We start from the raw sequence: 12,615 nt of genomic DNA, 5'->3' as shown, positions 1-12,615 counted from the left end.
CCTGGTCAGTCAGTTTGTCAAGTCAAACCTCTCTAACAGGAGAAAAGAAAGCACAGTGGTTGATTTTTAGACTTTTGCAGAGGTTGATAACATCAGTGGATAGGATCACATGTGAAAATCGTCCAATCACCAATCTCCCAAAATTAAGGAAACTGGCACTGATAAATCAGCTGGCCGATAAATCGGTGCACTCCTAGATTGAAGGTGTAGTAATAAAAGTTAATGTAAACTTCTACATTTGAAGAATGTAACAAAAAAATCCTGCTTTCTCATTACTCAGGCTTTTAGAAAATATAAATGATTTTATTAATCCTAAACAGAAAAGGTTTAATCTGATTTAATATGAGACTTTTATGCAGTTTAAGTAAATATCAAATTTTAGCTGCACAGTTAAGTCCAAAAGTATTCACACCAATGGCAAATTTAAATTTGTAATTATTTTATTACAACCAAAAAGTTTCTTTTTCATAGGAAATGATACATTTCTCAAAAGTAGTGTTTTTATTTTTTGTGCTTTATTAAAGAATGTCATGTTGGAAATGACACATTAATCAAATTACTCACTGGCATTACAGCAGTCAAAGCTTACTGAGCAGCGTTTTGCATGCTTTAATGAGTATTTGGATGTTTTATCTTTGATGATGAGCTCCAAGACTTCAAGGCTGGAAGGCATCCTTGCTATCACCCTAATCTTTAGCTCTGTCCACAGATTCTCTATCAGATGAATGTTGGTACTTTGGTTGAAACACTCCAAAACTTTGCAATATTACTTCTAGCCAAGAAAAAACATGTTGGTAAAATGAAGGCATTATTTAAACTTAAATCTGCCAGTGATATGAATAATTTTGGGCTTTACCTCATGTACCGTATTTACACATCAAAGCAAGTTGTCCTTCTTTATTAAACCAGGTGTTACCAGATGTCTGAAAATACAATCAGTAAGATCTCCAGCCACTAGCATTTACATTACATTTAAAAGATAATGTTCTTTTCTTGCAAGCACTGACTTAAACTGTTGCATATAACTGCATCCTCCCAGGCTGCAGAGATAAACTCTATTGCAACCATAAATATATTATGTGAACCATGTAAAATGTAAGTATTGATTTTGAGGCAAGAATAATAATTAAAGTTTCACCAGCTGAGTGGATCGGGGGTAGGGTTGCAAACACAAGCTGGTTTGGGCCATAGCTCCTGGTCTGAATGGTTGCAGTCTCTGCCACAACTCTTCGGTGATGAAGGGCATGAAGGGAGAGAGCAGAGCAAGAGACAAAGACACACAGTGATAGAGAACAGTGCTGGCCACCTGCGTCGTGTTGCTGCTGTGGTCTTTGTCTGTCAGGACCTCAACTCCCTCATTCTGCTTCAGCAGCACTGGCTTTACATATTCCTTCAGGACAGAAACACAGAAATGACAAAGATTACATTGTCATTCTGAAACAATGTGTAGACATGTTTGCTATACCATTTTTAGGGAAAGCAACATGTCTCAGCATTGATTACCAACAACCATAACAATATTAGTTATCAATCTGGCTTTTACAAGCTAAGCACACACATCTGTAATTGGTCGATGTCACCCTGTTTGGAAACAGAAGCAGAGTGGTTACACTCTTCAGCCTACTTGGCAAGGTCTATTCAAGGGTCCTGAAGAGGAGGTTCCAGCAGATAGTCGAACCTCGGATTCAGGAAGAGCAGTGTGGTTTTTGTCCTGGTCATGGAACACTGGACCAGCTCTACACCCTCAGCAGGGTCCTGGAGGGTGCGTGGGAGTTCGTCTAACCTTAGTCTGCATGTGCTTTGTGGACTTGGAGAAGGTATTTGACCGTGTCCCTCAGGGAGTACTGGGGAGGGTGCTCCGGGAGTATAGGGTACCAGGCCCTTTGATATGGGCTGTTAGGTTTCTGTAGGACTAGTGTCCTACAGAAACCTATTTTCCGCATTGCCGGCAATAAGTTGGGCTCGTGTCTGGTGAGACTTCGACTGCCACCGATTCTGTTCGTTACTTTTATGGACAGAATTTTTAGGTGCAGTCAACATGTTGAGGGGATCCGTTTTGGTCGTGATCTACAGCTTTCATTGGAGCAGTTCGCTGTCGAGCGTGAAGCAGCTGGGATGAGGATCTGTGCCTCCAAGTCTGAGTGCCTTCTCTGGGTCAGGGAGGATGCCCTTCCCCAAGTGGAGGGAGGGAAGAAGGAATGAATGAATGAATGGGTGGGTGGATGGATGGAAACAGAAGTTGAAATCTTCTACCAGGATGAATATCAAAAATATAAATATGCCTTCATTAACCATACCCTGTATTTAGCTCTGCAATGCTCAAATAACAGGGTAGATTGTGCCTCACATAGTAAAAGTCATTTCCATTCACCTGTTTCTGATAAACATAATAAGACAGACCTGTTCTCCCATATGAAAATCGGCTCCTTACCATGTAAACATCACACAGGTTGTGCACCCAGAAGGAGTAGAGAGCAGATGTGACAATATGCAGCTCATAAGCTTCAAACGCCTGCTCACATTCTACAATTGTGCTGTAGAGTCTGGAACAGATCCACCGCTCCATGCTGTTCAGAGGAGTTGTCTAAAAGAAGGAAAAAGAGAAACATTCTGAAGGCAATGTTAGCACAAGGGTTATTATCAGCTCCATCTCACTCCCAGTTGACCTTTATCCATTCAGTGTCCATGAATGGAATGGAACACCAATGGAAAACCTTTTCCATTAATAGACACTGAAAAGATGGAGGAATGAAAATTCCTCAATCCTTGCTAGAAGGTAGCAAGGAATTACAAAAGTATCAATGAGTGACCTGCAAAATCCAGCACACACACACATCACACACAAGAAAGAGCAAATATGTGCATGAGAACTTATCATCTAGTTTAAATTCAGCACAGCAGTACATAATTGGTTGAACATTTTAGAAGCCATTTTCAGAAAATTCTCCATTTTTCTGAAACTCTTCCTAATTTCTATTACCTAGCACAGGAGGTTTTATGTAAAATAGAACAACACCACACTAAATATGAGCTGAGAGATGTTCTCAAAATATATGATGAAAATGCTTAATAACTGTTGCAGTAACAATTAAGAATAACTATTTCTGGAAGCCAGTCAAAAATATTGGAAAACATATTGGAAACCAAAAAATATTCCGAAACCTGAATACACACAGCAGTCTCTTTCTTAGTCTTTTGCCAATGAAAAACCTTTTGCTTGGTAAACAAAGTATTGATCAACAGATTGCCACACCGGGAACTGTGCTTTTCTGGTGCAAAATGATAGACACTTCCATATGATTGTTGGGATAAATTAAATGTTTTTCTAATAGCATTTTATTCATCTCTGAATATGGGTTTACCCATAGAGTTTGACATAGCCAGGGTTTTTTAGACACACCACAACAGGGACTGAATTGCTGTTGCTCCGGTCAATATCATTTTTAAAAACTTTTCAGCAACCAAGCACAAGGGAGAGGAAAACAGGAACTATGATTGACATTAGGTGACATAAACACAAAATTTAGAAATCACCATACCCCTTCAAGTGTTCCCACAGGTGTTATGTTATCACCAACAACTCCCAATGTGAATCTCAGAGTCTGCCACATTTTATTACAGAAGTGTCTGAAACCAAGAACTTCAGATATGGACAAACTAATGTCTTCACCTAGTAAAGAAACAGACAAATATATTTATTAGTCATTAAGAAAGCACAAACTTTATATTGTGTATGTCTTCCCTCCTCGTGTTATTAGAGTAGTTTCATGCAAATGGACATTTGTGCACCAAGTTATCCTTACACCAAGATGAATACAGTTTAATCTACTTTGAAACTGAAACAGTTCTGAAAAACAAAAGAAACAATATTTTGTAGAAAAAGAAACTACAACTATTCTTAATGCAGGTTTGCATAAATGTAAGCAATATAGTATATATTAAATCATAGTTTCAAAATGTAAAGACATCCACAATTCAAAAGAATGAAAATGAACAATGGAAAAAATATTTCAGAAAACTGTTCCAAAATTTCCAAATTAGAGACACACAGGTGGCTAATCTTTTTAAAACAACATGGAGTCATGTTGTGTCTTTGAACCAATCAGCTGAAATTAAGAAAACTGCATTAGCACAAGTAAAATCCAGATGTATGACATTGTGTGCCAATGCCAATCAGTGTGGAATTATGAGCAAATGTAGGATTAACAGATTTTTCATTCACACATGAGGTTTTTCTGTCTGCACAGTCAGAGTTATATATTTTATCTGGGGATAAGAATTTCCCACATGTCCTGTTGTGCACTCTTCAGCCATTTCTTACAGAGAAGATGGTTGACAACAAGTGACAGGGAGGCTTTGAAAAGAAAATCTCCAGAATATTTCCTAATTTAAGATGACTGTTTGTATGACCCTTAACCAATTGGATTAGTTGTTTTGATGTGTGGGTGTAGCCCTGTGTGTGTAGGGGTGTGCGGGGGTGTGTCTGTGTATGTTTGTGCTTGCTTGTCACTTGGAATTGAAAAATGTTGCAATGGTGACAAGAGAAGAAACACCATAGAAGACAGGAGCAGAGAGCCTCAGCTCATTTGTTCTGGACAATGACAAAACATATTAAAACACTAAATTTTAGTAAAAGTCAATCTCTTGTGACCCATTTGAAGTTTGAAAGGTGTGTACTTAAGAAACATTCTTTTTACAAAATGCTAAATCTCTAAATGAACAAATGAATAAACAATAGGATTGATAGCCACTATTTCGTGAATGCCTTCACGAGGTGTAAAAGTTGAATGACAAAGTTTACTGAAGTAGTTTTACTTCAAATACATGGAGTATCCTTTTAGAGATAAGGATTGGGAATTGAAAGCGTGTGTTCTACCTACAATGTGTGTACTGACATGCACATAGTGCATAGTGTGTCTCTGAGCTTTCAAGGACATGACTTCTTAGGACTGAGGTTATGGATAAAGAGTCCAACAACAGTCAAAATACATTGCTTCACCTGAAGAGATTCATAACCTGCCTGTCAGCCAGTGAAAGTATTGACTAAGGTTTTCACTATTTCCTTAAAATGTGACTTTATCTCTCTAGTCAAAACAGTTTTTTCTTTCTGTAACACTACCTTAATTGTGATGACGACTCTTGAGAAGAGATGAGCAACTTACCCTGCATCTTGTGGGAGCAAAGGGCAAATCTCAGAGCATCTGTCCCACACTGGGGTATTCCATTAGGATAGTCTTTACTCTGTAGGGAAGCAGATAGATCAGACAAGTAAGAAAAAGCAATGACTGTACCCAGCCAGCCAAACAGACTGAAGAGTATAGAACCTGTGCTTTCATAGCAACTAGTTGCTCCCTTGGATCTAGGTTTCCTTCCTTCACTTTCTCCTGAAGTCTCTATAACAAAAACAAAACGCAAGGTGAGTTTTACATTATAACACCTTAAGAGAAATGGTAAAGACCTGTTTTCTGTGATAACCTCAATATAACATCATTGTTATCATGTTGATAACAATGAGAAATACAAACTGCATTTTCCTCAGTGTGTATTTCTCATTACAGAGTCATTTATATTTAAATAGAATTCCAAAATTAGCACTCAAGGGGAAAAGAAAATACAGTCCCAGAAGTGCATAAAATTGCTGTTTGTGGCTCATTTTTATAGAAAATATTTTATTTTACTGGATCAGACCAGAAAAAGGATAAAAGGATGGATGATGACCAATTGAAAGACTGGCAATGTGACAATATGTGTGGAGCAAGTTTAACAATTCTAGTTTACCACTTAAATAAATTCCTTCAGCATGTTCACACATTTCTGAAACTATATAAGAAAAAAAACAGTAGAGTTATATTAACAGCAAAATCTGGAATGTGTGTCTCACCTTGAGAGTGACTCCATGTATTACATCTAATGGGTCAATGACATTTCCAAGAGATTTACTCATCTTCCTGCCATATTTATCTCGTACTAAGGAGTGAAACAGAACCTGAAAGGCATGACAGAAAAAAAAAAAAGTGAATCAGTCAAGTCACCTCATCCGTCACAGTTAATACTAGGTTTGCTTTGAGTAACTCAGTATTCTTGTAAAACCAACCTGTTTAAATGGTAGTTGTCCAGTCAGTTCAGATCCCAACATCACCATCCTAGCAACCCAAAAGAAGATGAGGTCACTGCCAGTCTCCAGAACAGAGTTGGGGTAGAAGCGCTGGAGGTCAGGGGTCTGTTAACAAATGGGATTTCCATAAGAGATTTAAACTTTTCAGGAGTGTATGTTTAATTCTGTTGAGTGGTGGGACAGGAAGTACCTTTTCTGGCCAGCCAAGCATGGTGAAAGGAAACAGGGCTGAGGAGAACCACGTATCTAGAACATCTGGGTCTGATTCAGAGATTAATTCCATTGTGAAAACATTAAGGATTAAGGAAACAGCTGTATGCTTTTAATTAATTTGTTAAACTTCACTTAATATAGCAAGCTTTTATAAAGCAAGAGTGGCCCAAATCGTGTTCTTGTTGCTGAAAACGGAGTGAAACTGGGCCCAAAAGAAGTATCTTTTAAGAACGTGAACAACTCAAAGGTATGGATCTACAGTGATTTACACTTTCCTTAAAAGTTGACTTCTTTATTTGTTTAATTATAATTATTGTATGCTTAGCTCACTGTTGAGCAGTGAAAAACAATTCCTTTTTTTGTGGTTTTAAAAAAATTTTTTGGTCAGTGAGTACTTATGACTTGATGATTTTGGCCCATGTGACAAAAAGTTTGGACTTAATTTTCAGCATTTATACAAAAAAAATCTAACAAATGGTTGTTGGTGCAAGACAGGCTAGTCTGTATACTTCAGAAACTTTTGATCTATTGTGATTTAAAAAAACATCTTAGATTTGAGGGGACATGATGTAATGAAAAAGAAAGAAAACGGTCAGAAAATGTGAGATTATTCATTTTCAACAATAGCATCTTGATTACATACTGATCTGATATTGTGATATCCTACAACAAAGGTACACAGAACAAAATCCCTGAACAACAAGCAGAATCTTAAAGCAAAACATCACAACAAACCTGATGCGTCAGTATGTGTCATGCTTGTTTACAAGCAGTGACGTTTTTCCATCCCCCCAATAGATTATGTTGTGTGATACAAGAAGTGTTGGCCTAACCGTGCTGACTGTCCTATGGGCCTACATGTGAAGGGGGCCCAGGTATAGGCCTATTCCAGAGTGAAACCTGGAATAGGCCTGCTGCTTTTACAATGGAAACAGACAAAATGGGGTGGTGTGCCGATTTCAGTAGAAACAGGGCATAAGAAGTAGATGAAAAGAAAAAGCCTTCAATAATCATGGGATAAACTGAAACTTTGGGAATGAATGTAATGCTTCATTCAAAGCTGCTAAAAAAGCAGGAAAGTAAAAGGGTGTTACCCTGTCGCAAAGTGATGTGTTCTGGGTTCACTCCATATTTTACGGCAGCTCTTTGTCGGGCCTCCTCTTCACTCTTCCCCCAAACCCAAAGCTCCTACCACAAAGTAACAGTTACTCCAGCAGGAGACAGACTGACACTGGCAAGAAATATGGCAAATGATTATACTATTAACACAGAAAAACATTACTACGGCTTTTACAAAGCTGTTGTTTTCTGTGTGTATGTGGGCCAAATCATACTTTCAATATATTAGTGCCATTTTTACAAATAAATCACAGACCTACCTCTTCTTTAGTTGTTGAATTGGGAAGCTGTACTTGGTAAGCAGGGATCTGATGACCCCACCAAAGTTGCCTGGATATGCACCAGTCACTGTAGTGTAAATAGCAAACAAACAGTTACAAGGTGTTCAATTGTTCAGTTACCATCAGAGTGGAACCATTTCATGTACATCAGCACGTAGACCTAATGTTTTCCAAATGTGTACTGGAGTTCATCAAACTTAAAAATCAGGACATCTGACCTGATGCTGGACAGCCAGTTCTTCCACGTCTTGGTGTAGGAGTGAGGAATGATTTCTAATTGGCCATCCTCTACAGCCTGCCATTAAAATACAAATCGTTCTTTTTAATATTTAAATATTAAATGTTTGTAAATACTTTCACATTATGATGACACGACCTCATTATCATAAACATAATCATCAGAGGCTTAGTAAATTATCAGCATTTCACATTCACAAACCTACCTCTATAGCTTTCATAGCCATTGTATCACAACGGACAAACCACTGCTTTTTTAGAAGTGGTTCAATGATGTCTCCTGAGCGACTAAGGATCAGAGGACAAGAAATAATAGGCACAAAAAGTTAGGGACATTATCACATTAGTGATGTTGATATGATCTGATAAAGCTTCACTTGTTTTTGGTCAGCTGCAATTGCAATATTTACTAAATCTCACCATAAGAAGAAAAACAATATGTCAGAGATTTATCTAATAAAGTCTTCAAAATCAGATGTTTACTGGCAGGGGGATTACTATCTCTTTAAATAATGAGAGAAAGTACAGATGATGATGTCATGGCTTTGGAAACTTCTGATAGGTTTGAGTCAACTGGAAGAGAACAGACTGTAACACACTGCTTTGTTTTGCCCTATGGGAAAGACAGAAGAAATTAGCACATATATCAGGAAGAGAATCGTGGAGCTCCAACAGTCTGGTTCAACCTCAGAACCAGATGCCTGAAGGTACCACATGTATGTCTTTAAGCAATTATAAGTAAGTTTAATTGTGATGGGAATGTCCAGCCATCATGTCACTTAGGAAGGAGATTGGTTCTCCATCCCAAAGATGAGCAAGTTTGGAAAATGTTAAATTTGTCTCCAGAACAAAAGCCAAAGACTTTGTATAGATGCTAGCTGAAGCTGGAAAGACAGTCATCATCCACAGTGAAACACGTAGGCTGAAAGGTCACTCTGCCAGGAAGAAGACATTACTTCAAAAAAAAAAAAACATGAAAAAGGTAGATTCATATTGGAGACATGTCCTGTGGTCTGATGAACCAAAAGTGGAAGTGTTTCCATAATGACCATTGTTACATCTGGTAGAATAAGGGTGATGCTTGTAGGCCAGAGAAATATTGAAGCAGTATCTAAAGACATTAGCCAGGAATTAATGCTTACAAATTCAAACTCAGCATTCAGCCAAACTGATTACAAAGTGACATTGACAACAAAATCTATGTTTTAGCGCGGCCATCACAAAGCCTTGATCTCTATGACTTGTGTACAGATCTGAGAAGGTGTGTGTGAGTGAGGCATCCTACAAACCTGACTCAGTTCCATCACTTCTGTCAGGAGGAGTGAGTAAGAATTCCAGCAGACTATTAGAAAAAGCTTGTAGAAGGAAACCCAAAACATCTGACCCAAGTTAACTTGATCAAAAGCAGTGATACTAAATTTGTAGGGAAATGTGTGTTATCTTCTAATTTTGAAGACACTAATAAATAATTCTCTTGTTGTTGTGCCCCCTCAGTGTTTAGTTCAGGGGAGGGACGTCCTGCAGCTCTGTGTCCCTGATTAAAGACAACTGAAAAAATTGGCTATACTGCCTCCCTTAGCGTGTAGTAAAGTTTTTCAAAGACCTTCTATTAACATTAATATTTTTTTCAGAAAAGAGACATCTAAAATTTCTACCACACCAGCCCTCATGGACTGGAGCTTGGCACCAATGCTTTTGATGATCTACTGAGATAAGACAGCATTGTCTCAGGACCAACTTTCATGTCAGGAGTAATAAATCCAGACAAATGTTCAGACTTGTTGAGCATCCTGTCTTTTCTACTACCTGCAGATGGGTAAAGTCATGGCGTGATTCTTCTTTCCTCTGAAAAGGTTTTTTTCAACAAGACCATTCACAACCAGCTGCCTGGCATCAAACCGCTTCACACCCTTTAAAGAAACAAAAAGGAACAATGTGTGATATGTGACAGAATAAAAATAAAAGTGAGATGTTCACCACTTCTTTGGAAGCATGAACCTAAGGTGACTCAACATTTTCTAAGTCTTAGTACTTCATTATGTTTAAACTGAGATAGCTAAGAAATTAACAATAATCATACATGCTCAACACTGGTATCGATACATATCTAGCACACTGATTTTCCTGCACCTCCAACCACTGTCCACACAATGGCTCCATAGTTCCATCTCCTCTAATAACCGAAGGGCGGGGCAGAGAATGCTTCTGTGACAGATGGAAGTCCATAAAGTCATGAGCAGGAGTCACCTTCACAGCACCTACAAAGTTAATACAAACAACAGATATTATTCCACAAAAGCATACATATGATTTAATGCTCTTAGTTTGATGAAACTGTTAGGGTGTTTTTACACCTGGTAGACTCAGTTTGATTGGGGACCAAAATTGCAACATCTGCTACATTCTTACCTGGTGCGGTTTGTTTTCACACTGCACTGAGTCAAACAATCCAAATTAATTGGAAAACTTGTTCACCCCCTGACATGTGGTGGCGCTGCACCAAAACTACTGAAGGAAATGACATAAAAACCTACCAGGTAAACTACTGTAAATTTCCTCTTCACAAAATGTAAACTAAAATGGAGTGGCATCAGATCTAACAGTGTAGGATTTCTCTTTTGTCTCTGGTAAGAAACCATGATTTCTCTCTGTAGCGCTAGATTTGTGCATTTATTTTGGCTCTAGTGACCCAGAATGCCCTGTGCTATAGTTTACTTCCTGCTTTTGGAGTGTTCTTTGGTTCACTTGCATCCACATACCGTATAAACATTTGAACCGTGCCAGATTTCACTTCAACCGAACTGAGAGCAAGGTTTTGAAGTTCGCTTTTCTGGTCCATATCAGAGTTCAATTACGCATTCACACCTCCCCCCAAAAAACTGGACTTTAGAGACAATCGAACAAGAGTTATATTGAAACGGACTAACAGGGCTGGAGTGAATGCACACTGGTACCTGTTCCCATATCCATGTCCACCATTGTATCTGTGATGATGGGGATGAGTCTGTTGGTGAAAGGATGTTTACACCTTAGTCCATGGAAAGTCTAAAACAGAGAGAAAGATGTCCATTGTATCAATTTGTCAATAATGATTAGGAACTCCTAGCTTGGATTCAATACACATAAGGCAGGCAAAAGACTAAAACAGGGGCAGAGTTCAGACTGGTCCAGCCTGGAGAGTCCAGGCATGGCCCAATGAAGAGGGAATTCAGAAAGGTTTCAAGCAGTTCATCAGGCAAAACAGTTATTGCCTAACAACAATGTCTGTCAGAGTATAGGTGAACATGGACCACATCAGCATGCTATAGATGCAAGTCATCTGAATTTTATTTTATCTATTACAGTGGGAGCATAGTGAAAATGTGGCTTTCAATTAATGCCAGTTTTATCAAATTTGTGTTAGACAAATCAAATTTGGAGAATAAGAAATAACTGAGTCCAAGTTAGTTTTAACTGCTGTGCAATTTAGAACCCATTAGACATATCATTTAAAAAAACTGACTGTGTTGCTTACTTTCAGGAATAGAATAGAATAGAATAGAATAGAACAGAATATACTTTATTGTATATCCCAAGGGGAAATTGCGTATTCGTTGACAAGCTACTCCACTCAAGGTGTTAAATATTAATATTAAGTGATGTAAGTATTTCAATATGACTGAAAATAAATAAATAAATAAATAAATAAATAAATAAATAAGCATGCACATGCAGATATGTTCATCTATAAAACTATAAATAAGTGCAGATAAAATGCGATTTTAGTTTAGTTTAGTTCCCCCGTCGCTCTGTGGCGCATTTTGGTTTAATAAGTTTCTGGTTGAAGGTGCTCCTGCAGCTAGCCAGCACATTATGAAGTGGATGAGACTCGTTGTCCAAGACGACCTGCATCTTGGACAGGATCCTTGTCTCTGACACCTCCACTGCACTCCAACAACGTCACTGGCCTTGTGGATCAGTCTATTCAGTCTGTTGGTGTCCTCCACCTTCAGCCTGCTGCCCCAGCACACCACAGCATACAGGATGGCACTGGCAACCACAGATTCATAAAACATCCTAAGCAAGGTCTGGCAGATGTTGAAGCACTTCAGCTGCCTCAGAATGTAGAGACCAGTTTATTGTTAATGTGGAGACCCAGATATTTATAATTCTCCACAAAGTCCACACTGACCCCCATGATAGTAACAGGAGTCATTGGCGTCTTGGTCCTCCTCCTCACATCCACCACCCGTTCGTTTGACTTTGTCACATTGAGCTGCAGGTGGTTCAGCCCACAGGTCTCAGTGCAATAAAAGTCAGATGGATAGAGCATTAAAGTGCACGAACTGTGGTCTACCAAGGGGGAATCCACCTGCATCACTGTCAGTAGAGCCAGACAAATAGTGTTGAATGCACTGGAGAAGTCAAAAACATAATTCTCACAGTGCTCACCGGCTGGTCCAGGTGAATGTATACATGGGTGAGCAGGAAGATGATGGTGTCCTCAGCTCCAAGTTTGGGCTGGTAGGCAAACTGCAAGGGGTGGTTGGACCAAAGGCCAGCGCTGCTCCAGGACAAGTCTCTCCAGGGACTTCATGATGTGGGAGGTCAGAACCACAGGGCTGTAGTTCCTGGAATCACAGGGTCTTTGGCACCGGAACAAGGCAGGAT

At 38.8% G+C, this 12,615-nt stretch overlaps 1 protein-coding gene across 4 annotated transcripts in view; it reads right to left on the bottom strand.

Moving 5' to 3' along the window:
• vars2 (valyl-tRNA synthetase 2, mitochondrial) overlaps positions 1–12,615 on the bottom strand; it is a 32,021-nt gene that overhangs the window by 7,267 nt on the left and 12,139 nt on the right. For all 4 annotated transcript variants that reach the window (XM_028036674.1, XM_028036676.1, XM_028036675.1 and 1 more), the window contains 15 exons: positions 10,920–11,010; positions 10,096–10,223; positions 9,772–9,875; positions 8,172–8,253; positions 7,947–8,023; positions 7,708–7,795; positions 7,423–7,516; positions 6,306–6,376; positions 6,095–6,220; positions 5,882–5,986; positions 5,325–5,393; positions 5,163–5,241; positions 3,540–3,670; positions 2,432–2,584; positions 1,139–1,390 (listed from right to left, as the gene is read on the bottom strand). In XM_028036674.1, coding sequence (XP_027892475.1) covers positions 1,139–1,390; positions 2,432–2,584; positions 3,540–3,670; positions 5,163–5,241; positions 5,325–5,393; positions 5,882–5,986; positions 6,095–6,220; positions 6,306–6,376; positions 7,423–7,516; positions 7,708–7,795; positions 7,947–8,023; positions 8,172–8,253; positions 9,772–9,875; positions 10,096–10,223; positions 10,920–11,010 — 1,650 coding nt within the window. The remainder of the gene's footprint in view (positions 1–1,138; positions 1,391–2,431; positions 2,585–3,539; positions 3,671–5,162; positions 5,242–5,324; positions 5,394–5,881; positions 5,987–6,094; positions 6,221–6,305; positions 6,377–7,422; positions 7,517–7,707; positions 7,796–7,946; positions 8,024–8,171; positions 8,254–9,771; positions 9,876–10,095; positions 10,224–10,919; positions 11,011–12,615) is intronic.

This window comes from Xiphophorus couchianus, chromosome 13, assembly GCF_001444195.1.
Source record: "Xiphophorus couchianus chromosome 13, X_couchianus-1.0, whole genome shotgun sequence".
NCBI lineage: Eukaryota > Metazoa > Chordata > Actinopteri > Cyprinodontiformes > Poeciliidae > Xiphophorus > Xiphophorus couchianus.
This window is presented reverse-complemented; position numbering and strand designations above follow the sequence as displayed.